Raw genomic sequence first — 25,741 nt, 5'->3', positions numbered from 1 at the left:
GGGACCAAAGGTCTGATCTGGTGCGTGGCAACTTTATATGAGATCCATGTGTCTTAAGGTGATGTGACAAGCTGAACCAGTACAAATAAGTGAAGAGCAGATGGCTGTTCATATGATATAATTTAAACCCAACAGAAGAAGATACTGTATTCTGGAAATTTTTAGGCATGTCTGACAAATTAGTAATGCACTTCTAACCACTTAAACCATTCACTAACCACTTAAACCATTTGCTATCTAACATGCCTCATAATGCCTTTTCAGTATTTATACATCTCTTGAGTGGAATGAAAACATGTTGATATTTCAGAACGAAGGTTACACATTTCACCTTTGAAGAAAATGGGTGGAGATATATCCATGCCGGTCATTGGTAACTGGGTTTCGGAACAGTTTACTTTTGGTTTGTGCTGTCACTAGCGTTCCATCTGCTAAGGAGAACCGATAGAGGGGAGTTTCGGAGTGACCTTGAATATAAGCTGTTGGGAAGAACAACAACTATAAACACAGCAAATTACACATTACAGACACCAGGAAAACATAATTGACAGTACCATCACTCATTTCTTCCCAAAATAGCTGCACAAGAAATGAAACATGGGGGAGGGGGGAGAGAATAAAGTCACAGTGCAACAGTTCTGCAACATTAAAAATTGACCACCCAGCAAGCTTCCATGGTAGAGTGGGGATTCAAACCTGGAGCTGCCCTGAGCCTGACTTGGTTGAGAAAGGGCAGAACAGAAATCTAAACAAACAAACAAACCCTAGTTTGACAGTCTAGTCCAGGGGTGTCAAACTCACTTGTCACAAGGGCCGAATATGACATAAGTGTCTCTTCATTGGGCTGGGCCATGTCTCACCAGCCCAGATTGAGAAGGGGTGTGTGGATGCCTCGGCTGGCTCATGGGCTGGATTAGAGCTCTCAAGGGGCTGGATTCGGCCCCTGGGCCGTATGTTTGACACCCCTGGTCTAGTCACTATACAATGTTGGCTCTCTGTATGAATATACTTTCATAGCTGTCCAGCCACCTTCATCCCAATCTGTCACGTCTTTACAAATATCAAAACAATATTGATATTGATATTAACCATATTGTTGCTCTCAATACACTAGCCACTAAACAAATTGATTTCTTGTAAATGCATCTGCTACTATAGCTACTCAACACATTAATTTTAAATTACTCCTAGATGTCTTCAGTTCAATTTATTCAAGGACGATGTCCAAAAATACCCACTGGCTGTTGGACTCGCAAAATGTAGCATTTGAGCCTGTATTACTTAAGAAAACTATAAGTATGTTAAGATATAAACTACATTACATAGAAAGAATGAACGACTTACAGAGCAAAATACATTTTTAAACATTTTGTTTATAAAAAAAAAGAAGAGTAGAATTGAAATCTCTCCTAGAGACAACAATACTCTGGTGCAAATACTCAGAGCGGCAGAAACGTATTTAGCAACAGCTTTTGTGACCTTTTCTACCATTATCAGCAAGAATGTTCAAAAGTCGGTAATCCGCAGAATGTAGAAAAGAGTAGGAGTCCAGTAGCACCTTAAAGACTAAATTTCTTGCAGGGTATGAGCTTTCATGAGCCACAGCTCACTCACTACTTCAGATACAGCTAGAATGTCTTTTCTACTGCTCTTTTCTCCTACTCTAGAATGTCTTTTCTCCTACTCTTTTCTACTGCTAGTGAGACTAACATGGCTACCCATCATGATCTAATCTACAGAATGGTAAGGATAAATTGCCAGAACAAGAGCAAGCAGGGAAGCGCTGGGGTTAGCATACAGCTTGCAAGAAAAGAAGTGGGAGACTGACTCCAACATCAGGCACACTCTCTGGGAGTTCCAGCAAACCTGCCATGAAGCACCGCCAAAGGGAGTGCATTAAAACGGGCTATCAAAAAAAGCCACTGATAGATGGCAACCATAAGATTGAATAAGTAATTGCTACAGGTAAATGGGGGTGAATGCATGAAGCCCAAAAACATAGGAAAACACACTTATTTAGCATCAAAGATACTGCTGATCTGAGTTCTTCAAGCTTTCCAATCATAGAAATACAAACTTTATTTAAGACTCCCAGATGTGAAAGCAAACATGATATTCTTTTTTTTTTAATGTAGTTTTCTGAAATATGGGTTTTTACCTTCTTGATAGTGGCGTTTATTTGACCATGGCTGTCCTTCATTTGCACATAAAAATCTCTGAATACAACGACGAATTGTATCTTCAAATCCAGGTCTCATAGACCTTAGGGAGTTTGTATCTATGTTAACCAGTTTACCTGTCAAGGAAGAAAAATGAGGAAGAGATAAAATCCATACATAATGATAGATAGATAGATAGACAGACAGACAGACATATAGAGAGAAACAACTAACTAAACAAAGCAGTTTACAGATAAGGGGAGGAAATTGTCAGAATAGATACAGCCAACAATCTTATGCTTCCCTGCTCTTAAAATCTTTTACTGATTATGCTAGGAAACTGGGCTAAATTACCTATTAGCTTTGGCCTGTCTGTGGAAGTCTCCCCTAAGTTTCTCCCTTTGTGCAGTAGAGAGCCAAGTCATACCCCTGGTACGTACATCAGTCTGAACAGAATATATGTGCATCAAACAAAGTGAATCTGGCCCAAATGAAGACGCTGATTTCAAGTTTGAGGGCAGGGAGACTGGCCAGAAGATCTGGGACTAGGCAAACTGGCTGCAGACACACAAAAACACATACAAACTACCCCTGCAGTAATGCCCAGAAGGATAAGGGAAGCTGGGTACATTCAGTTTAAAACACTCAGTGGGCAGGAAAGCACAATAATGGTATCCTCTACACATCTAGGGAGAAAGCTGTGAAGTGTGTTGTCTGATTCGACCCTTTGATCTGGAGAGATACTGAGATCTGGAGAGATACTGAGAAAGTTAATATAAGAAAATATTTTAAATATTACAAAATCATACGAAGACAGACAAGATCCGTATAGCTTTGCTATATTTAGGAATGAAGAAATGTTCTCCACAGATGTTTCTCACCTGAAAGGTCATGCCTGGTAACAAAGCTCTCTGTGATTGGTGAAAACACCCTTTCCATTGTAGAAATACGACGGGCCACACATATCATACAGGATTGCAAATCTGCAATTAAAATCATATTGTTGCTCCAAGTGTATTGCTGATATTTTGTTATTTAAAACAAGGGCATTATTGTTCACTATTAAGGCAGAAGGCAGAAATCAGCTGAACTGCATATACTGTAGTGTAAGTTATATATATTGATCAAAATTCACAGAAACAAATCAATAGCTTGCCATTACCTTCTCCTTCTTCCATCATAGCTCTTGGCTGAGACAAAGCAAAACACTGCATGGTTTCAAATCGCTGATGTGACTCCTGGTTGCTCCCTACATCGTCCAGAAGATCATGCATGGTTTTCACCATCATGCGACAGTTAAATGTATGACTCTTCTGTCTAGGTGCTTCATTGGTCCAAGAAACGCCATTCACTGAAACCCAAAGATTTACATTTTAAAAAAAGATTCAAAATAACTTCTGTTTCAAGAAGAGAGGGAGCTTTGTACAAGATGCGGAGTCTGCAATCTGTAGTAGTTACCTGGGGATGGGGGCTAGAGTGATAGATCACCGATGCTGAAGCATTCCTAGAGCAAAGTGGATGCGGAGCTGATCAGTAATTTAGGATCTAGACACATGACTGGATCCTACCAACATTTCTGGTGAAAATATTGGTAAAGGATCCCCTTTTTGCCACCCAAAAGACTATGCTAGGGATTATGGGATCTGCCTGGACAAAAAAATCACGAGGAATGCCTGCTGTAATAAGGAGGCGAAATTGGCAAGGTTTAGTGAAAACGTTGGCTGGATATAACCCACTGTTACTTCAAATGTGTTCCACAAAAAGTCACGGGGATTCCTAGCATGAAGCTGAAGGTGCCAATGTATTGAATGTTGCAGCTCTCTACAAAAGCAGTAAAAGATTCTCCCATGATTAGAATGCAAGGAAAGGGCTGCTAGGTCTAGGGAAGTGAAAAGAATATTCAGCCTTTCCATCATGTACTCATTCATGGTAATGCTGCAAACTGGGCATGCACCGCCTGACGGGTATTTATTTATTTACTGTATTTCTGTGTTGCCTCTTCAGAGTCCTGGCTCAAGGCAGCTTACAATTAACACCAGGTCACAATATTAAAAATAAGCCACTATAAATATATGCCGCATAAAAACTATCCATACAACAGAAACAAAAGCTGATAAGATTTGGGGAAAACACAGTTACAAACCTGGATTAAAAAAAAGATACATTTTGGCACTGAAAAGATAGTAAAGTAGGTGCCAGGTGAGCCTCAAGGGGAAAGGCCATTCCAAAGGCGAGGTGCCACCACAGAAAATACCCTGTCTCCTCCAAAGTTGGGGGCACAGAGAGCAGGGCGTGACAGGTAGAGCTTAAATGATAGGCTAGACAACTCTAACCAATGATTGATGCTAGTTCTGACCCACCCCTAACATGGCAAAAGGAAAGTACAGGCACTAGACTCATAAGTACATAAGAAAGGCCATGCTGGGATCAGACCAAGGTCCATCAAGTTCAGCAGTCTGTTCACACAGTGGACAACCAGGTGTCTCTAGGAAGCCCACAAGCAAGACAACTGCAGCAGCACCATCCTGCCTGTGTTCCACAGCACCGAATATAATAGGCATGCTCCTCTGATACTGTAGAGAATAGGCATGCATCATGAGTAGTATTCATTTTGACTACTATGAGTAGTATTCATGGACAGCCCTCTCCTCCATGAACATGTCCACTCCCCTCTTAAAGTCTTCCAAGTTGGCAGCCATCACCACATCCTGGGGCAGGGAGTTCCACAATTTAACTATGTGTTGTGTGAAGACTCCCTCAAGTTGCTTCCCCCTTCCCTTTTCCAGCTGCCTAAAATGATATTAATGTGATCAGAGATGAAAGCAATGATCACTGCAAGCACAGCAAATGTGTGGCACAGATTTCTGTTTTCTGGATCAGGATTTTAGGCAGTAATGTACAGATCAAGCATAAATTCTGATGGACATCAATAGGATTTAAATAAGCTTGCTTGAGGATCTAGGAGCCCCATGGCTCAGAGTGGTAAGCTGCAGTACTGCAGTCCAAGCTCTGCTCATGACCCGAGTTTGATCTCAATGGAAGTTGGTTTCAGGTAGCCGGCTCAAGGTTGACTCAGCCTTCCATCTTTTCGAGGTCGGTAAAATGAATGCCCAGCTTGCTGGGGGTAAAGGGAAGATGACTGGGGAAGGCACTGGCAAGCCACCCCACAAACAAAGTCGGCCTAGAAAATGTCGGGATGTGACGTCACCCCATGGGTCAGGAATGACCCGGTGCTTGCCCAGGGGACCTTTACCTTTTTTTACTTGAGGATCTAGATTGAGTGTTCAAAAGACCGTTACAATTTACAGTACTATGTTTCAAAAGCTAAGTCACATTCATTGTTCTATTATCCCAATTTGAAAGAAAATACAAATCCTCTACACTACATGTCAAATGGAAGCCTTTTTAACTCCTTGTTAAGCAGGGTGTGGAATGATGGGTGAAGGTAAAGAATTCGAGTTTGCTAGCTATATGCAAGTGAACTGCAAGTATTTCAATCATAATGCTTGATTTTACTTTATATTTTAAAAAGAATGTGTCAATAAATTATCCCCATTAAAAGGCACAACCAAAAGGTAAAACCAATGCCTGTAACATTTAAAAAATGAATGCTTTGCACAACGACTAACCTAAAGAGATCTTTTCAAAAAGAAAACGAAAATTGACCACTAAAAGCCTTATTACCTGCAGATTTGGGTAAATTTTTAAGAAAATCCTTCCGATCCTCTTCATGCAAGATATTGTAAACACTTGTATTAACCAGGTCCTCTTGTTTGTATTGCAAATACTGAGTAACGTTTTCTGATACAAACACAATGTTCCCATCTCGATTGACTACAAATAAGAAGCCATCCAATGCCTAGAAACAAGATGGTAGGATGTCATCAAGCACAGACATTTTGCATAATTCATTCTGTAATTTTTATTATTGTGCTACTTGTGCTACTTCTAGTCATGTGAAGGGCTACAGGAAATTTTTTTAATTCAGTCTGAGGCAGCCCAGCTTCTTCTAGTGTAGTCTTATTGCTTCTACAGAAAGAAAACAGGGACAAAGGATAAGATTTAACACATCAAAATCAATATGACACAAAATCTACTGTCTCAAGTCCTAATATACTAACACAGCAATACTCCAGTTTAAACCCAAATCAAATTAAAAGCTTTCTGAAATCAGAAGCTATCTATTCACTTTTTTATAAAAGCCAAAAAGAGGATTCCAGTAAGCCTCTCGGGGCAACACTACCAAGGCTCTGTAGCTTGCAGCCACCCTCCAACACTTCAAATAAAAGGGGCATTCACAGAAGAACCTGCTCAGACAATTTCAATGTGCAGGTTGGCAAAATAAGGAAGGAGGAGTCAGTGAATGACATGAGCAGATTCTAAATGGTATATGGTTTTAGAAGTCAAAAAGAACACTTGGAATCACATCCAAGAAAAAAAAAGGACCAAACATAAAACTTTTTAGGACCAGAGCCGTGTAGCCTTACAATCTGCACCACCTAAAATTCTGGCCACTGCATTTTAGAGCAACTAAACTTTTAGATCAAGTTCAACTATCATTTTAGATCAAGTTCCAAACTCTCTCTCTCTTTCTCTGCCGCATACTACTTCTTAACTTAATAGTTTTAAGCTGGTTATTAAAATATAAAAAACTAGATCACATCTGAACAGCTGCAAAAATCAATCACAAGAGCATAAAAGTTTGCAACTGGAAGAGCAATAGGTCTACTATTATCTTCTAATAAAAGAGGTAATATCTCCGCTTGATCTATATTTTGGTGCAAAGGAAAAATTAAAGGATTTCTAGCCTCAGTAAAATAGTTATATTAAAAAGTCACGTGGTAAAGAGTATCTACACTACCTGTACCACAGTCACATACTCTATCAGAGTAGGGTATCTTAAGTCCCTTGCAAGACTCTAGATCAGTGGTTCCCAACCTTTTTTTGACCAGGGACCACTAGGACTTTTTGTTCGGTGAAGGGACCCCAAGGTTCAAAATAAAAATTCTGAGAATTTGAAAATAAACTTTAATCATAACTGTTAGTTAAACATTAAACTTGGAATAATATTTGAATATATATTTTTATAATAAGAGAACTTTTAACTGAAAATATTAATTTATTATGGGTTTATAACTTTGTTTCGCGGACCTTAATTTAGTTCTCGCGGACCCCTGGGGGTCCATGGACCCCTGGTTGGGAACCAGTGCTCTAGACGGTAAGGCATTTAGACACACCAACATAAAGGCACACCTATACTGAGGAACCATCAAATATTGAACAGTAGTTGGGAAGCTGGCCAGATACCAACAAATTGGGTAGAACAAACACGTCATGCTCTGATCGCACTGTTGTAATCGTACCTAAATAAATGTTTCTTAATCATGCTCATAGCTTCCTGTCTGGTGACTAATTGAAGGGAATCCAAGAAAAGATTGAGGAGCTGAAGCCGTTGCTCTACAAGTGTATCCCAATGGGACACTTAAGAATCCTCCTTGATCAATCCAGGGTATCCCGCTTGAGTGTCTGCGTATATAATTCTAACTTTAAGAGAAAAGGCCTTCATCCAACCCCGAACTTCAAGAGAAGATTATGGCAATTCCGCTTGGAGGGCCACCCCAGCTACACAATTTGGGATTCCAAAGATCAAACGTAGGAATTTAAGAAGAAATGAAGGACTCCTTCATTTAGTCAATCCAGATACCAGCCCCATATAAACTTGGCGCAGCCACCTTGGCAGTGAACAGTTTAATGGCAGCTGGGATATACTGAGCCCCAGATGAATAAAAGAAATGACAAATAATATTTGGTGTCGCTATATCCAGTCTTTTAACTTGAGCGGCTTGCACTGACTAAGTTAATCGCTAGTCAAACCAAGCCCCTTTGTATTTAAAATAGGGGTCCTTCCTTGATATCATAACCACAGATTTGCCACTTATGGTATACATGAGATTTTTTTTGCCAAAAACAACCTTGGATTTTTGATAGTTAACTATCAGACGTTCTTCTAGACAATAAGAGACAAAAGCCTTTATCAGATAGTCCTGATGTTGTTCTTGATAGGAGAACTGCATCATCAGCAAAAAGGTAGAATAGGAACTTTAATGTTGGCAATAGATGGAGAATAACAGCCCTGAGTAGAGACAGCAGAACTCATATCATTAACATATAAGCTGAACAATAAGGGGGCCGGGCACACAAAATTGAAATTGAAATGCACAGTGGAAATTGAAAGTTCTAAACAATCTTTTAACAAGTATCCCCTGTGCAGAACACATTATATTAATCTGCTCTAGCAAGGCAGATGGAAGCTCCTGCTTTGGCTGGAGGAAGCATAAAAGCACTTTTCCGCCCCGTGGACAGATGGAAGGGCCGTCAAGCATTCTAGGCTTTTAAAGAGGGCAGGAAGGCTGTGTGCTCCCTCCCATCTCTCTGTTCAGCCCTTTCATTTCATCTTGTTCAACTCCCATTTATTCTAATGGCCCTCATGCCAATATTACACCTCCGGGGGAGCGGGGGGGAGACTCTATGAGGATCCTTTCATGTGACTAGGCAGGGAAGAATCACATTCCTAATGCTTAAAGTGCTTTGCCGTAATTGTTATCAGTCATCTTCATGAGTCACACACTAATGTGTCTTTATTACAGGGGAAGGGGAGTGAAGTTTCAGTGTCCATGTACACTTGTAGAACTGGTGCTTATCAAGTGATTAAGTATCATTACAATATATGTTGCTCTCATCTAGCAGTACAAACACAGAATATCATCTGAAACTTGCCTGTAATAAAAGAGGCCCCAGGGAATCCTTGTCAATAACACCTTGACCTGTTGAAGACACATCAGCCTTCTGGACATCATCATCTGTAGAAGCTGTTTTTCCTAAAATTGCAAAGCAAGTTTTATAAATGGCACTGCATGTAAGCACCCTGGCAAAATTCTGCAATGCATTCAAATTGCCTGACAGATGAACAAAAATCAAATAGGCATTGGGCTCTCATGTTCTGCCTTCTTTCTGTGTTTTCCCTGCTTCTCCTCGCACAGAGGTAACACAGATAACTGCTTTGACCAGGGACCGGCTCTATCCTTGCAAGACAGACCCTGCCTACTTGGAAATCTCATTAGTTCACTAGTTAAATTCCAGCAAGGAAAGCAAGGGAGGAAAACAGAATGGGCAAAGGAAGGAACATGTGACCCTAAAACTGATTCCTTAACCAACTACAACTCGAGTCTTGAAGACGAGTCAAGAAAAATGCTCAGTTATCTATTATTTTATAGTAGCTAACACAAGATATGGGGAAGGCACTGGCAAACCACCCCGTAAAAACAAAGTCTGCCTAGGAAACGTCGGGATGTGACATCATCCCATGGGTCAGGAATGATCCGGTGTTTGCACAGGGGACCTTTACCTTTTTTAACACAAGATAACAAAGATTAGAAATCCAATTTAGTATTGTATCAATGAGTCTTCCACTTTGTTCATTCTGCCCCCCAAAATCCTTTTTTGATAATGTTAATGCTCAATGATAGCATTCTTTAGGGAAATCCACATTTGGCAGCACCTTACACTGGTGGTTGGCTAGATCCAACCCATTGTGCCCAATTGTATGACAATCAACACTTAATGGAATACAGTTTCCTTTATAATTTAAGAATAAATGTCTTGCCTTGTTCCTTTATCTGCCGTATCTGTCTAACAGTTTCCTTTAAAATTGCACATTTATCTGGCTTGACATTGAAGTTATCAATGTCACTCAGGTTAGCGGATATCAGTTCAGCCAATTCTTCAATATATTTGCTTTCCTGTTCCCGTCGACGTTTCTCCCCACTGCAGATCAAACTAGAAAAGATAACATTTTTGCATAGTCAAGCCTCATGATAAAACAATCTTCTTTAATACAATGTGTATACCATCAAAATTAATGTAAATTTATAGATGTACATTTGTGATATAATTTTTATTAAGGTGGAAAACTAGTTGCTGAGAAGGTACACAAACCAATGTTTCCCCTTCTTGGTATCAAAAGAGAAGTAGGGGGAGGGGGCAGTGGGAAAAATAAAGGCACTTAATTATGCCTATAGGAAAGCCCAACTAATAGGAAGACACCTGAGCAGGACTTTCTCAGAAATGCTTTGAAGTGTATGGGACATCCTGCATTTGGCAAAGACTGAGAGCAACAGCACATTCAAACAGTGACAGAGGAGGGGGGGGCGATCAATACACTGCATAACCCAAATGGATGGGGAAAATAGTTCGGCATGGCAGTATTTCAGATGTAGCTTTGTTAGGCAGCCACTTTGGTTCTGGTAATGATATGAATTGTTTCAGGTTCACATAAAAACTTCAGAATGTTTTAAACAGACCACCCACTGACTGACACAGTAATATTAATACACATCTCAGTTTTAAAAACCAAAACCCGAACTAACTATTCATAAGTATTCCATAATAAGTATCAAAAATGAACAGTGTGTACCCTGGTCCCGGGGTATCACAGGGCAACGGCTTACGCTTTCTTGAATCACTGGTCATGCCGTCCAAGGTATTTTCTCCTAATCCGCTCATCCTGCTCAAACATCAGCACCTGAAAACATGAATGAATATCCAAGCTGAAAATTTCTTAAGAATACAGCCATGCTGTTCAAAAACAATAAAATCAGAAACTTGGCTCAACTTTCAGTGACCAGGTGGTAAGCAACAAGATGATACCAGAATGCGGGGTCACCTGCTGAAGGGTGAGAGATTCAAAACAGACAAAAGGAAGTATTTCTTCACACAAAGCACAGTCAAATTGCGGAGTAAAATTGCCTCTCTCTTTGTCTATTTTATCACTTGAGCATCTTATGACAATGAAAGTGCCACAGGTGAAACAGGTAGGGAAACGGGTATTTATCTGCTTTCCCCTCTATATAGCAGCTGTGTTCCATGGCTGGGGAACACCCCTCCCTTCCTCCAGAATTGGTTTTGGGGGCTCACTTGCAGCTACCTGGTGAAGTTGGTGATGGGAAAATTAAAACCACGAAGACTCAGTGTCCATGTGATAGATACCACGTCTTCTACTATAAGCACAAACACGTCAATTCTGAGTGTTCTTCCAATTCAAGCAACAGAGGAGCAAGGAGATGCAATGGCATCAGGTCTTTGTATCTGAAAGTAGTTAATGGGGTCCACATATAAGTGGATTAGTATAGTAAAAAGCATTTAATTATTTCCATTAAAAATTGTTTTATAAATCCTCCATTTCTCCCTAATTTAACATATATTGTTTTCTAGTAAATTGATATCATATATAATTCTATTTCCATTATAGCCAATCCTTTTAACCAATTGCTTTTCAATCATAACCAGTAAAGAAACTAGACTCTTTAAATTAGTCCCTTTATCCTGAATTTCCAAAATTTCCTTCTTTTCAACATTAACAATAATTGACGAGATCCAGACATTACTAGTGTCTGTTGGAATACTGGTGAATTCTATATGGTAGCCTGTTGAGACTACCTGAAAGACCCATGAATCGGTGTAGGCGTGTGTCACCTCCGGTGAAAACATTGGAGTCTCCCCCCCACTGCTATTGTCCTGGCATCATTGTCTAGAATTTTTGGAGAATTTGTCTCCTTTGCTGCTACTGAATTGCTGTTGTCCCTGTTGGGGACAAAAAAACCTACCTCCTCCTCTACAAAAGGAACCTCTATTGTTCCAATTTCCCCTGCGCTGGTAAGGTCTAAAGCACGCAAGGGAATGAAAGGATCTGAAGCTAGGAAAGGAGGAGGAGTGGGACTTGCCTTCCTTTCTATAGGACTTAGGCAGTATCTTTTTCTTATCTTTGTCTTCCACAAGGATCTTTTCAAGTCTTTCCCCAAACAATTTTCCGCCTAGAAAAGGATAGAAAAGTGTGAGAGACTTCGTTTTGAATTCGTTCTGCCAGGGACATAACCAAAGGGCCCTTCTAACTGCCACATTGGAGGAGAAGGCCCGGGCAGCAAATGTCATGGTGTCAAGGGAAGAGTCTGTCATGAACGTAACCGCTGTTAATAGTCTGTTGAGGCCCTCGGCTATTCCGCGATTCTCCCCAGTGTAAAGCTGTGCTATCTTCCTGGCCCAAACTATAGAGGCTCTGGCCATAGTGGAGGTGGCGGCAGAGGCCTAAATGGCCAGGGCAGAGGCATCATGGACTTTTTTGGATAGTATTTCTGCTTTCCTATCCAAGGGGTCCCTAATGGTTCCCATTCCGTCCTCAGCAGGTAAATCTGGGGAATGGACTGCGGCAACAGGGGCATCTATTAATGGTGTTTGCAAAAGTTCCATCGCCTGGGGCACCATTGAATATAATTTCTTGATGCCAGCTGGAAATTGTCTGTAAGCCAGAGGCTTATCGAATTCCGCTTTGACCTGCTTCTCAAAAAACTCCAGGAATGGGATGGCGTGGCTTTGGGACCAGGATCTGGGGGAAAATTCCTTGGTTCCCTTCTTTCTGGCCTTAGGATTGGGATCCGGGGCTGGCTCGGGATCCTCATCCAAATCCAGGGCAACTAGCACTTTGCTGAATATCCTCTGGGGGGAAGAGCTGTGGCTGTTGCTCTTCCAAAATAATTGGATTTTCCTCGTCTGAGTCAAATTCGCCATCTTCTCTGCTTTTCCTATCAGAATCTGCCCAACGCCCGAGGGCACAATCCTCCCTGAATTGGTAAGGGAGGCCCTGGAAAGGAGCCTTCATGGCTGCCTTGGTGGGCCATCTGGATACGGATGGGATAGGTTCTGCCATGGTTTCCCCCCTGGCTTGGTCTCTAGAACTACCCTGAGGAGTTGAGTTTCCTATGGCTTTAAGGAGGGGAGAAAGGGAGTCACTGAAAGCCTGCAGCATTTGAGACTGTCTATCTAATGGAGTTCTTCCACCAATTCCCTCCTTTCGCTCGTCATTGCTCCCGGGAGCGAGGGGGGAGGGGGAAGAAGAAAGGGAGGGAATAGTCTTGGAAGATGGAGGACGGGGTAGAAGACGTACAAGGAGAGGGGCTTAAGCAGAGGAGGCCGGGGGATTGAGAAGAAAGGGAAAGTAGATCAAAAATTCCTAATGTACTGGAGCTCGGAGACAAAGCTACCTCCCTAGAGCACGGAGGACGGAAACTGGCTCAGGCGGTTTTCCCGCCCAGAAAGACAGGAAGTTAAAAACTTTAGTCCTGCCTCCCTGGGCACGTGACAGCAAAACCACTGCTACAAGATGCCTGGAGACCCAGAACGAGAATAGCAATGTGTGACAGTCTTCATTTTTGGGCTGAAGAAACCAGCAAATACATTTCTTCCCAGCCAGAAGCCAAGGAAGCCGACACTCACTATCACACATGGGAAGGCTAAATCTTCTAACTTTGCAAGGCCAAAAGGGGCCACAGTACAACATCAGACTGTCCCTGACAGACATCATCAAATGAAGTTCCATTTACAATCTGAACTGAGACTGACATAGCAACTTTGACAAACCAAAAGAAAGAAAAGTAAAAATTCTCCTAAACTTCCAGCACCACACAAAAAATAGAAAAAAAGCCTATCCAAAATTTAACTTCATTCCTTACCAATATTATCCCAACACTTTCAGTAACAGTGTACATTTAAAGCTCTGGCACACATTAGAAACATGAGCTTTTGCTAACACTTTTAAGGTTCTCCCTATTTCAGGATCAGGGTTGCTGATCCTAGATTAACTCTTTAGAGTCGTCGTCCTGCCCCAATAAGTTGCAGGATTTTTCCTACAAGGAAGTTATTTTCTTGCTTGTTGGTATAACACACATAGAAATAGACATGCATCGGACAGATAGACACTTATTAACTTCAATTGCTTGTAATATAAGAGACTTCTATTATGGAAAAAGTAACACCAGCCAAAGCTAGCACAAGGCTCACCTAAGCCAGAAAATGAATACTAAATAGTAGTTCTCAGTTTGGAGCTTTCTTGGAGAGGCAGCATCTAAACCTACATAAACAAATCTAAATATAGCTCCACTTGGGTTACATTGCTTTTTTTTAGGCTGCTTCACCCCCCTTTTTTTTACTCTGTTATGACAATTACAAATTTTAGACAGTCCAAGAAAAACATATTGTAAGTTGCATGCTTGCCACTAGATGGCAGGGCAGCATCAAACATTTGGGCAAGGGGCATTTTAAAGAACAAAACTCACACACACACGCAGACACACAAACACACACACACACACATATACATAGAGAGAAGAGGCAGCTTTTAAGAGAAGATAGAATGCCAGCAAACATCTGTAGCTCAGTCATGCAAAAGATACACACCAGACCACACAACCTTTACTGCTTATGTGGTAAGGGAGGGTATGTGAGCACGTTTGTTTTTATGTCGCAAACCATGAAGTGGTGTTATATAGATGCGTACAGATTGCAGTGTTTGGTGCTGCTCTCATAGCAACGGCATTCCTAAGCAGAAGCAGAGTTTAGTAGTCCTAGAAGCTGCCCTGGAAAGAGACAGGAAACGCCTAGAATAAAATAAAGGACTAGGAAGAAGCTCAGGAAGGGCGAGGACAGACATCAGAAATTAAATAACTGCAGTTTTGTATGAAGAGTAAGCCCTTCAACACCATAAATAAATTCGAGATACTTCATATTAATCCAAAGATTAAACAATGTTAAAGTGAAGTTGCACTTTCCAATGTACCACTCAACAAAGAACAATTGCAGTGTAAGGAATTATGTTCAAGAATACCTGTTGCAGAACAGCAGAAAGGCCTGTGGCATCTTAAAATTAACCAATGTATTGTGGCAGAGGTTTTCACAGCCCAGAGCCCAAGAAGACTCTGCAGCAACAAAATTTCGTCAGCCTGTCTATAAGGTAATACATGAAAACGCTTTCTTTTTTGGCTGCAGTATACAAACCATGTCCCTGTCTGTGATATCTGTTGCACGAGAAAATATATATATATATACAGAACGTGTAAAAGCACATTTTCTTTTTCAATGGAAGGCTCGTTTAAAATTCTGCATAATGGGTAGGATGAGAGTTTGTTCCTTGCCTATCTTACTACAATATGCCTCCCCCCACCCCACCTTGAGGAACAATTTTAACTGGGAACAAGGTCCATGGAGCTGACAGAACAAGATGTGTAAAAGGAAGGGCTCTTTAGGAGTTATGTTAGGTTTTATTTATGCTTTATTTAGGTGGCTGTATTCTTAAACAAAAAAGCTATATTTTAAGGAGCTTATTCTAAAACAAGGGGCACTGCTGTAAAATGACATCCTTACCAGATATTTCCCTCGTAACAGTTCTGTAATATATATCCTGTGCAGTCCTCCATTTTTTCCTAATAATATCGTTACTGATCGCGCATGAGACGCTGCAGCAAATCTGCCCCAGAAACCCAGAGAGCCTGCTCCCTTGCTGCTGAGGATCTCGTGCTGAAAATGCTTAGAAACGCTATTTCTCAGGCAACAAGAGACCTTCGCAACTAAGCCAATTATCCGATGCATTATTAATGCAAAAATCACTCATTAGGAACACAGCAGCAACATTGTTGATCCGTCAGATATGGAGGCCAAATGACTACTGTTGCTTAATTTTATTGAAAGTATACCACCCCACCCAGTGAAAGCCTCTTTAAAGAACAGGGCAGTGAGGTTTTCAGTCTGGGTCAGTCTCAAAGCACTCCGCGTACTGATTTATTTATATATCTATTTATTAAGCTGGGCAATTGGCCATTCCAAGGTTACTAGTATTTCTAAACACTATGAAAATGTGTTCTTTTCCATTGACTAATTTCATAAAACCGAAGTTATTTTAATAATGGCTACTATAGCTCTGACACTATCCCTTAAGTAGCATGTTGCAGTTCTCAAAAGCAATTCAAGAAGTTCTAACCAAATCAATTCTAGGAGGCTGTCTTGAAATACAGAGGGGCTTGTATTAAGAAATAGGCAGAACTCCTTACACAAATGAAGATGGTGCTGTTCTACTGAGTTAGAAGAAGAGTTGGATTTTATATGCCGACTTTCTCTACCACTTAAGGCAGAATCAAACCGGCCTACAATCGCCTTCCCTTCCCCTCCCCACAACATACACCCTGTGAGGTAGGGGGGGCTGAGAGTGTGACTGGCCCAAGGTCACCCAGCTGCCTTTATGTGTAGGAGTGGGGAAACAAATCCAGTTCACCAGATCATGTGGAAGAGCGGGGAATCAAACCCGGTTCTCCAGATCAGAGTCCACCACTTCAAACCACCGCTCTTAACCACTACACCAGTTAGCCATTGAACAGCCTTATATATTTAAGAGCATTCTTCTCTATGCTTCATCACGACAGCTAAAATTCATGAAGACTTTCTAGTGTTTTCCATTCAACTAAACCCCAAAAGCGAGGCAAAGGCAATGGATGCTCCCCAATTACTAAAATCCCAGTCTTCAAGAACCTAAGTCCAGCCACATGTATTTTTAAGAGGAAGTAGCTCCAGACTTCTACAGTGTAACTATGAAAGGAGGAGGGGGCTTGTGAAAAAGGTTGTGTGATGCAGGAGCTTTGCTTGCCATCATTTGCCATTAAGCTTTGGCTAAAATACTGGGAATGCAGGAAGCTTCAGAATAAAGGGCTATGCCTAGGGTGACTGTCACGGTGCTGACAATTTCTGGTGAGAAGGGGATTCTGTTTTCAAGGCAGTTTCAGCTCCAAATTTACCTTTCCGCAAACCTCTATAAACGCCAACTGTTTCAAACCTTTAAAAAGTGTCTTCAGCCACAGAAGCCGTTCGTTACCTGCAAAAAAAAAGTCTTGCAAGGTCACCATTATGACACACTAGTTCAGTGACTCTGATATTACTAAATATTTTAATGACCGTTTGCTACAAGAAGAGGGCAGAGGTTAGACATTGTTTTGTAAAACTGTACAACCAGTTCTTTACTATGAAATCCTGATGTGACCTATAAACCTCCTATATATACACAATCACCACTGTTCTCCCTGACAGAACCCCAAATGGGTTACACATTGTTCTCCTCACCTTTTATCTTCACATCTTGTGAGGATATCCTGTGAGGTGGGTTAAGCCAAGAGAGAGTGCCCGGCCCTCAGTCACCCATGGCAAAGTAGGGGTTTCAATATGGGCCTCTCAGATTCTACAATGGTGTAGTGGTTAACTACACCAGGCTTTACTGTGCCATTTGCCAAACATTGCTACTCGTATAGTTGAATTGGCATCATCAACATTGGCCAGTCAACCTGGATAAAGCCTAGATCATGCTATAATCTGTGAAGAAAATTACTACTAAAGACGTCCAGACAACCTCTCTTTGGGATTAATTTAAAAACCAGATGAAAGCAAAGCCATAGCCGGAGGTGCTTTGAGGCCATTGAATACAGTGTACTCCTGTACCCGAAAAACTGCTAGCATTTCACTGTTTAGAAAATTAAAAAGCTAAGTGAAATTGTGGAACAGTTATTCTATTTGGCAACAGAATATAGGGCAACTATCAAACACATAGCTAAATACCTTATTTTATATTGTGCCAGCTGAATCAAAATACCTGTGACTGAAAGACCACTTACTTTTTATGCTGCTGCTTTTGTTGTTTATCGTTGCCGGGTTCTATTGTTGCTGCTTTTAGCTTTTGTTGTAAGCACCACCTTGGGGTTCCTATACAGGATGGAAGGATGGGGTATAAATGTTTTAGTAAATAAAATAAATCTTGCAAAACGTTGTCGTGTAATCTTTTTGCTAACTTTTTGAGAACAAGTTATTACTTTTTTTAAAAATAACTTGCTTATCAAGCAATCATCTCTACTGATATTCTGGACACAAAATCAACCTAGTGTCAGACCAAATTATACTACTTTTGATTAAGTGTTGGCACTCAGGACTTTGCATCAGGAATGAATTCCAGAAGAGGCAGAGGATGTACTATTTCTAGCTTCTACTGTTAAGGCATTACAGGCTGGTTTGCACTGTGACATTGTCCTGTTCCAGCAGTTTGCTGGAGCTTCAAGAGGTGCTTCTGGGTCCTGGTACTACTAAAGCCATATACGGTCCCTGCACATAAGGGAACTCCTCTAAAGTGAAGTAACATGATATATGTATAAAGACAACATCTAAGTTCCATTAAGTTAAGTAATGTGTGTATAAAGTGCCATCAAGTTGCAGCCGATTTACGGTGACCCACTAGAGTTTTCAAGGCAAGAGACTAACAGAGGTGGTTTGCCATTGCCTTTCTCTGCATAACAACCCTAGACTTCTTTGGTGGTCTCCCATTCAAGTACTCACTAGGGCCAACCCTGCTTAGCTTTTGAGATCTGACAAGATGAAGCTAGCCTGTGCCATCTAGGTCACAGCAAGTTAAATAATAGCCTATCCTAATTTCTGGAGCTTTTTAGGGACACAGGAAGGCTTCATGGGTTTCTCAGAGACGCAGTATGGTGTTGACAGGGACGCTGCTACATGGAAAGACTCAGAAGCAGCTCCACTCTCCAAGATAAAGTTCACCAATCCCCAAACCCAATGGTTCAACAGCTAACACAAATGCTTTTCACTAACCAAACTGGCACAAGCCAATTCAAGTACAGTTACTTCAATAAGCCCTTATGAATTCTAAGAAGATAACTAACCAGTATTGCAGCCCTAATAGCCCAGACTAGCCTGATCACCTCAGAGCTCAGAAGCTAGGCAGGGTCAGCACTTGGATGGGAAGTTAGAAGAAGACAGTGGCAAACCACCTCTGCTCATCTCTTGTCTTGAAACCCCCATGAGGTGTAACTTCGTGGGGTCAAGGTGGAAATCTTCCATGGGATCCAAGCTATGCTCCACATACTTCCCCCCTTATTCCCCTACATCAGGTATTAAGTCCTTATCTACAGTTGTACAAGCTAAAATCCAAGACCTAACGATTAAAAACCTTCAAATGTTTGTCATGGTTAAGAAAAATAATATCTACAGTGCTTTAAGAGTAGCTCAAGAATTAAGTTAAAATTTGTGTAGCTCTGTGTATCAGTGGGGCTTAAAACTGCTTCAGTTTGATTGGAGTGTACCAGAGTAAGTGTGGTGGAGTTATCACAGACTAGGTTCTGGGGAGACCCAGGATCCAATCCCCAATCTACCACAGAAGGTTGCTGGGTGATCTTGGGCCAGTCACTGACTCCCAGACTAACCTCACAAAGTGGTTATTGTGAGGATAAAATGGAAGGGGGAACATTGCTTAAGTTACTTTTTTTAAAAAAAAATATTTTTATTGATTTCTAGTATTAAATAGGAATACGGGAAAGGAAAAGAGGGTGGGGGAAAACATTAACAAGAAAGTACATATTTTTACCCCCTTATGCTTTAAGTTACTTTGAGTCCCCACAGCACGTGTGCGGGGATAGGTTATAAATAGCTAAAATGAACTAAACAAAATCCAGTTTTTTTAATGTGCATAGCACGGAAGCTCTCACATATACACATTTGAGATTTTCACTCACTAACAAGTCCATAAACTCATGCAAGTATACCACTTAGAGAGCCAGCGTGGTGTAATGGTTAAGAGCAGTGGACTCTAATCTGGAGAACCGGGTTTGATTCCCCACTCCTCCACATGAGCGGCAGATGCTAATCTGGTTAACTGGGTTGGTTTTCCCACTCCTACACATGAAGCCAGCTGGGTGACCTTGGGCTAGTCACAGCTCTCTTAGAACTCTTTCAGCTCCACCTACCTCACAGGATGTCTGTTGTGGGGAAGGGAAGGTGACTGTAAGCCCATGTGATTCTTCCTTAAGTGGCAGAGAAAGTCGGCATATAAAAAACAACTCCTCTTCTTCTACACTGTTAACAGCTACTCAGGGTACTGTATCACAGTATATAAGAGAGAGAAAGAAAAAGAGAGAAAGGGGGGGCAAGAAACCTTGTAGAATAGTTTCAGAGGATAGCCTTGTTGGTCTACAGTAGAACAGCTAGAGTCCAGTAGCACCTTAGAGACCAACAAGATTTTGGGGGGTATGAGAGTCAAAGCTCCTTTCCTCTCTTTCTCATGTTAAGGTAATGCGCAGAGACTGTTTTAATTCATATTTCAGGATGTCCTTTATGCGACGTAGCGTTACCAAGCATTCTGAATGTTCTACAGAGAATGACAGTAACCTTAAGTAAAAGTTTTTAACAGCTGTGGGTTTGAATAGATTTATTCAAAACCCCCTGAAGCACCACAGAGCACAGAGACTGTTTAATTAGAAAAAAAATTGCTCTTGGGAAATATTTATGAGGCATTCACATGTAAAAGCCCACACTATAGTCCTATGCAAAATCCAGAGTTTCAAAATTAATACTTTTAACTCAGTCTACTTATAGATAATTATTAGTAGTCAGGTGAAGAGCTTTGTACGAGCAGATAATTTCTTAAGAAATTTAAGTAGGGCCTTTCATCTCAACTAGTTGCATATGCATTTGTATGCAAGTTTAACCATCTCAGTTGACAACACTGACAGTAGCTGCATTCAGATGAACAATACCAATTAGAGAGGTGATTGGCAACGTGGTCACATAGAGATTAGCATCTAGACTCAACCATCTCCTAATTTGCACCTCTGCAAAGCTTTCACGGTAAACACCCCAACCCCCCAAGAAAACAGCAAAAATACAACCAAAATACAAATTCAAAACCCTGAAATGTAGAAATTCCCCTGCCAAAGATCTGAATTCACTCAGCTATCTGAACAATTAAATCATATCGCAGAGACTTTCCTAACGTTTATGAATCTGACTAATAAGCCTTCCAGCCATTGGTCGAAGGACCTGGCAATCACTGGTACAGGGACCAAGATGACATCTACGGCTGCAAATTGCAGAGATTTCATCTGGCTGATTGGAGGCAGTACAAAATATACTATCTTAACTGTTAAAGAAATGGTTTTGCATACAATATTTTTCAAAATCCCTGTACAGGTACTGCAAAAATATCAGAAGATACCACTTTTTAACAGAAGGATCCAGCTCTGTCAATGCAATAGTTGATTTGGGTAATATGGTATATCATAGTATTCTACAACAATTAAAAGATCAGCAGAGGTGTTTTTAGAATGGAGATTACCAACAATTACATAGTGGCAAGCCTGTACAGATTATACACGTCCATTCAAAAAGATTTTGTCAAAAGACCTTTCATCCACTTAATAGTTGTAAGATATGGATACAATCCTATTACAGATCAGCACAGGAAGAAAGTAAGACCAAAGAAAGTGCTTACAAGCTAGAAAGCAAGGATTTCTGTGTTTGATTTTAATAACCCTAAATCACTTAATCATTATACAATCAATCGTAGATAACAAGAGTATTCAGAATGCGGAGGTCTCTAGCCGTTTCTAAGGAGCTCCAACAAACAGGCTTTGCCAAAACACAGTGAATTTACACAAGTATGATAGATGAAATTCAACGTTAAGTGCAAAACGATGGACCCTAGGACACTTTCAAAACAACACATACCCCAATGAGATCTAAAACGACTGACTACCCAAAAAGGGTCAGCCCTGGTTAGTATTTGGATGGGAGACCACCAAGGAATACCAGGGTTGCTGTGCAGAGGAAGGCACTGGCAATCCACCTCTGTTAGTCTCTTGCCATGAAAACCCCAAAAGGGGTCGGCATTAAGTCGGCTGCGACTTGACGGCACTTTACACACACAATAGAAAGTGCACTAAAAACTTTCTTCGCAGTTTTGTAAGGAATTAGATATGTACATATCTTCATTCACATGCTTTCAGCTCCTTCAGTCCAAAGTCAGCTCCGTACTATCCAAAATTAGAATAGACCCATGGGATGACGTTACATCCCGACGTTTACTAGGCAGACTTTGTTTGCGGAGTGGTTTGCCAGTGCCTTCCCCAGTCATCTTCCCTTTACCCCCAGCAAGCTGGGTACTCATTTTACCGACCTCGGAAGGATGGAAGGCTGAGTAAACCTTGAGCCGGCTACCTGAAACGAACTTCCATTGGATCGAACTCAGGTTGTGAGCAGAGCTTGGACTGCAGTACTGCAGCTTACCTCTCTGCACCACAGGGCTCCTAACAACCTTACTACCCACCTATTTATTTGTTTACACTTATGCCATGCTAGCTTGACACTGCTTTATTCCCATCTGTGCCCCATTCCGACACCCCCTGCCAAGCATTCTGTTTTTTACTTTCTGTAGGAGTCAGACTAGCCTGATCCCGTCAGATCTCAGGAGCTTAGCAGGGTCAAACCTGGCAAGTATTTGGATGGAAGACCTCCAAGGAATACCAAGGTTGTGACGCAGATGCAGGCAAAGGCAAACCAGTTCCGAATGTCCCCGAAAGAAAACCCCACCAGGGGTCGCCATAAGTCAGATGTGACTTGATGGCAAAAAACCAAAAGGTCATCTGGCCTCAGGGCATATTTTTCATATGCTGGCTAGTAAGGAACCTCTATTGGATAAGAAGAGTTGTTTTTATACCCCTATTTTCTCTACTTTTAAGGAGTCCCAAACTGGTTTAAAATCACCTTCTGAGGGAACTGTGACTGACCCAAGGTCACCCAGCAGGCTTCATGTGGAAGAGCAGGGAATCAAACTCGGTTCTCCAGATTAAGAGACCGCTGTTCTTAATCACTACACTATAATACAGTTTCAGCTCCTTGCAAGCCAGAAGGGATTTCTGAGTCTACAAGTATTCTGATAAGAATTGGGAGTCCTGTGCATGATAAAATAAACTGGAAATAACTAAAGCAGAAGCAGTTCTTAAATGTTAGAGTGAGGTTCTAAAAAAACTGCCAAATTTCAGTAAATATAAGGGTATAATGGTTATGAAATTACATGCAATCATACGGAAAGTCCAAAGTGTATACAATCCTTTTTGCATTAATGATAATTAGTATGATATATATTAGAGCTTCTTAGAAGATAAAAATGGGGGGGAGCCGATGCCGAAAGTGTCACTGATGAATTAATTAACTACGGTTTGTCAAAGCAACAGTTCAACAAGTATTATAAATACATAGGCAGAAAGGAAACTGCACCAGAAAGGCTTGCTCCAGACTCCAGAAGAGTTGTATTTGCTCCAAGAAAACCAACATTAGTTTCCTTGTTTGCACTTCAGTCAGTTCCTTAAAGCAAACTTCTTCAAGTTATCCGGTATCTAATGTCAACTTGAGGGGGGGCGGGGCTGGCAACCAACTCATCCAGACTAAAAGGTATGATTTTATCATCTGCATGAGATTTCTTTCAAAAAAGGAAGACAATGACTTGTAAAACCGCACCAAGATTTTCAAAAGAGAGAATATGATCAGTAACATGCACAGAAGTGATAACTACACAACCCATGAAGGCCCACCTTACTATATTATTTTAAATACTTATAAACATTTTTACATCCTACATTCTCTCTTGGGAAAAGGACATCTGTACAGGTTGTGCACCCTTTCCAAACTTTCATGCATTATTTTGTAAATGCTGTTCAATAGAAAAGTGTTAATTTTCACTTGCAATTAAGCAGAGTCCTAGCCAGTGTATTTATTTTTAAAGTTATCATTTGTAATGCTGCAGTGTGGAAATTAAGACTATGAATGGGGCAAGATTCTCATAGGACTGGCAAAAAAAATGGAGAGGCTAAAAATAATGAGAGCCAATCTCAAGCATTTTCCTTTACTAGGAAAGGGACACTATTTACAATTTCCTCTTTTATACTGGAATTAGTAACATGCCTTTTGCTTCAATATGTTAAATTTTAAAAACTTTAAAAGACTGTTATGCCACCACAACACTTTAAAAATATTCAAATATTGTTTCAGTATCACAGTATTCAATCCCTAGTTTTAAAAAACATGTATACTGCAGAGAGCACCAGCCTTAACATTTTATCCTTGTTAGTTTCATATTGCACACACTGTGCCAAAAGGTGCACGCTGCAAAAAACCAGAACTGTAATATGCTAATAATGAAAGCTGCTGGATGAAAATTAGATTACTTCTATGACTGTGCTGCCTTTTCAAATAAGCCATTAGTTCTGGCAAGGCATTGTTCTTGACAAACAGTTTTTCACATACCAGCTGATGCGGATATGAGAGTACTTTACCTTTGAACTTAATAGCCAAGAAAATAATTTCCCCTTAAAATGGAGAAAGCAACATTCCAATTACACAACTCTTAACATTCAACTTCAAAGTAGTTGCCAGTTTCTTGCTGCAGAAACTGTCCTTTTCATCCCGAAGACAGAACACGCCACTCTTAACACTCTCAGGAACTAAGAGAACTTGGCATTCTTGGCACAAACAGGAAATGTCTTCAACTAAATCATACACCCCAAGTCACAAAAATAAGGAAATCTGTTGTCCCAAGTGTCAGAATACACGGTTTTGTTCCACAGTTTGACTACTCATGCATACTCAGCAAGGATTCAAAAATATATCCTCTCAGGCAGCTTCATGGATTTCCCCAAGTGCCATGTCATTGTCTAGCGGCCTTACTAAAGCACTGCAATTAGCATTAACTCCTCCCTTTATCCTCTTGCATTTTTTATAAGTGAATCAGGTTTTACAGAGCGCTTTCTGACTCATTCTCAGAGCAGCGTTACATAAATAGGTCTAGATTCTGAACAGATATCTTTCAGGTTTCCCTTTTTGCAGAGGGTTATTTTAAAAAGTGCCCTGACCTGGATGGCCCAGGGGAGCCTGATCTCGTCAGATCTCAGAAGCTAAGCAGGGTCAGCCCTGGTTAGTATTTGGATGGGAGACCACCAAGGAATACCAGGGTTGCTGTGCAGAGGAAGGCACTGGCAAACCACCTCTGTTAGTCTCTTGCCATGAAAACCCCAAAAGGGGTCACCATAAGTCGGCTGTGACTTGATGGCACTTTACACACACACATTTAAAAAAGTAGTGTTAAATTGTTTCAAGGAACCCAGATGTTTTAAGTCTTTTGAAACAGCAACACTAGCTTCGTTGGGAGGCAGCCCGTACTCTATATAAAGAGTAGACAGGAAAAGGAACAAAAAGGGGGGCCCTCAAAAAAAAACAAAAAAACATTAATCCCATGATCCACTGAAGTCATCCCCTTGTCCTGACACTGCTTCAGAAGGGGTTACAGAAGCTGATGAGCCCTTAAGGACACAGTTGTCTGCTTTAAGACATCTCTTAGGGCCAAGAAAGACTAGTCCACTGGCATCTCAAGAGTGCAATAAAAGAAGACCAGGGAGCAACATGGCTTCCACAGCATTTGGCACTAAGTATGGATCAGATTTTTTTTTAAAAAAAAACAACAGATGGGCATCATAGGATGCCATGCTGGATCTGACCAAGGTCCATCAAGTTCAGCAGTCTGTTCACACATTGGCCAACCAGATGCCTCTAGGAACCCCCAAAGCAAATTGCAGGGGGAAATAATGTCAAGGCATGACATGTTAAAATCATACCTTTTCCCATTCTTCTCTGGTTACTCTTACACAGATCACACCCTTCTATTCATTACTACTACAGAATTATTGTTGCAATATAATTTATAAGATTTATTATTTATGCTGTAAATTAGGAATAACTGCCACTCTGGCTCTGTACTCAATATTACTAGAACTTAATCTCGTTTAAAAAAAACCAGACAGCACCTAGCACAACAGTAGGCAATTAACTAA

At 40.8% G+C, this 25,741-nt stretch overlaps 1 protein-coding gene across 1 annotated transcript in view; it reads right to left on the bottom strand.

Annotated features, from left to right (window-relative positions):
• The window catches only part of NCOA3 (nuclear receptor coactivator 3), a 32,944-nt gene extending 22,217 nt beyond the window's left edge, over positions 1-10,727 (bottom strand). Inside the window, exons 1-8 of the mRNA XM_056867453.1 lie at positions 10,633-10,727; positions 9,823-9,995; positions 8,937-9,037; positions 5,844-6,018; positions 3,322-3,510; positions 3,041-3,142; positions 2,159-2,296; positions 332-479 (exon numbers count right to left, since the gene is read on the bottom strand). Of these exons, the coding sequence (XP_056723431.1) occupies positions 332-479; positions 2,159-2,296; positions 3,041-3,142; positions 3,322-3,510; positions 5,844-6,018; positions 8,937-9,037; positions 9,823-9,995; positions 10,633-10,721 (1,115 nt within the window). The 5' untranslated portion in view covers positions 10,722-10,727. The remainder of the gene's footprint in view (positions 1-331; positions 480-2,158; positions 2,297-3,040; positions 3,143-3,321; positions 3,511-5,843; positions 6,019-8,936; positions 9,038-9,822; positions 9,996-10,632) is intronic.
• Positions 10,728-25,741: the final 15,014 nt, after the last annotated feature.

The sequence above is a fragment of the Euleptes europaea genome, chromosome 2, assembly GCF_029931775.1.
Source record: "Euleptes europaea isolate rEulEur1 chromosome 2, rEulEur1.hap1, whole genome shotgun sequence".
NCBI classification, from domain to species: domain Eukaryota; kingdom Metazoa; phylum Chordata; class Lepidosauria; order Squamata; family Sphaerodactylidae; genus Euleptes; species Euleptes europaea.
This window is presented reverse-complemented; position numbering and strand designations above follow the sequence as displayed.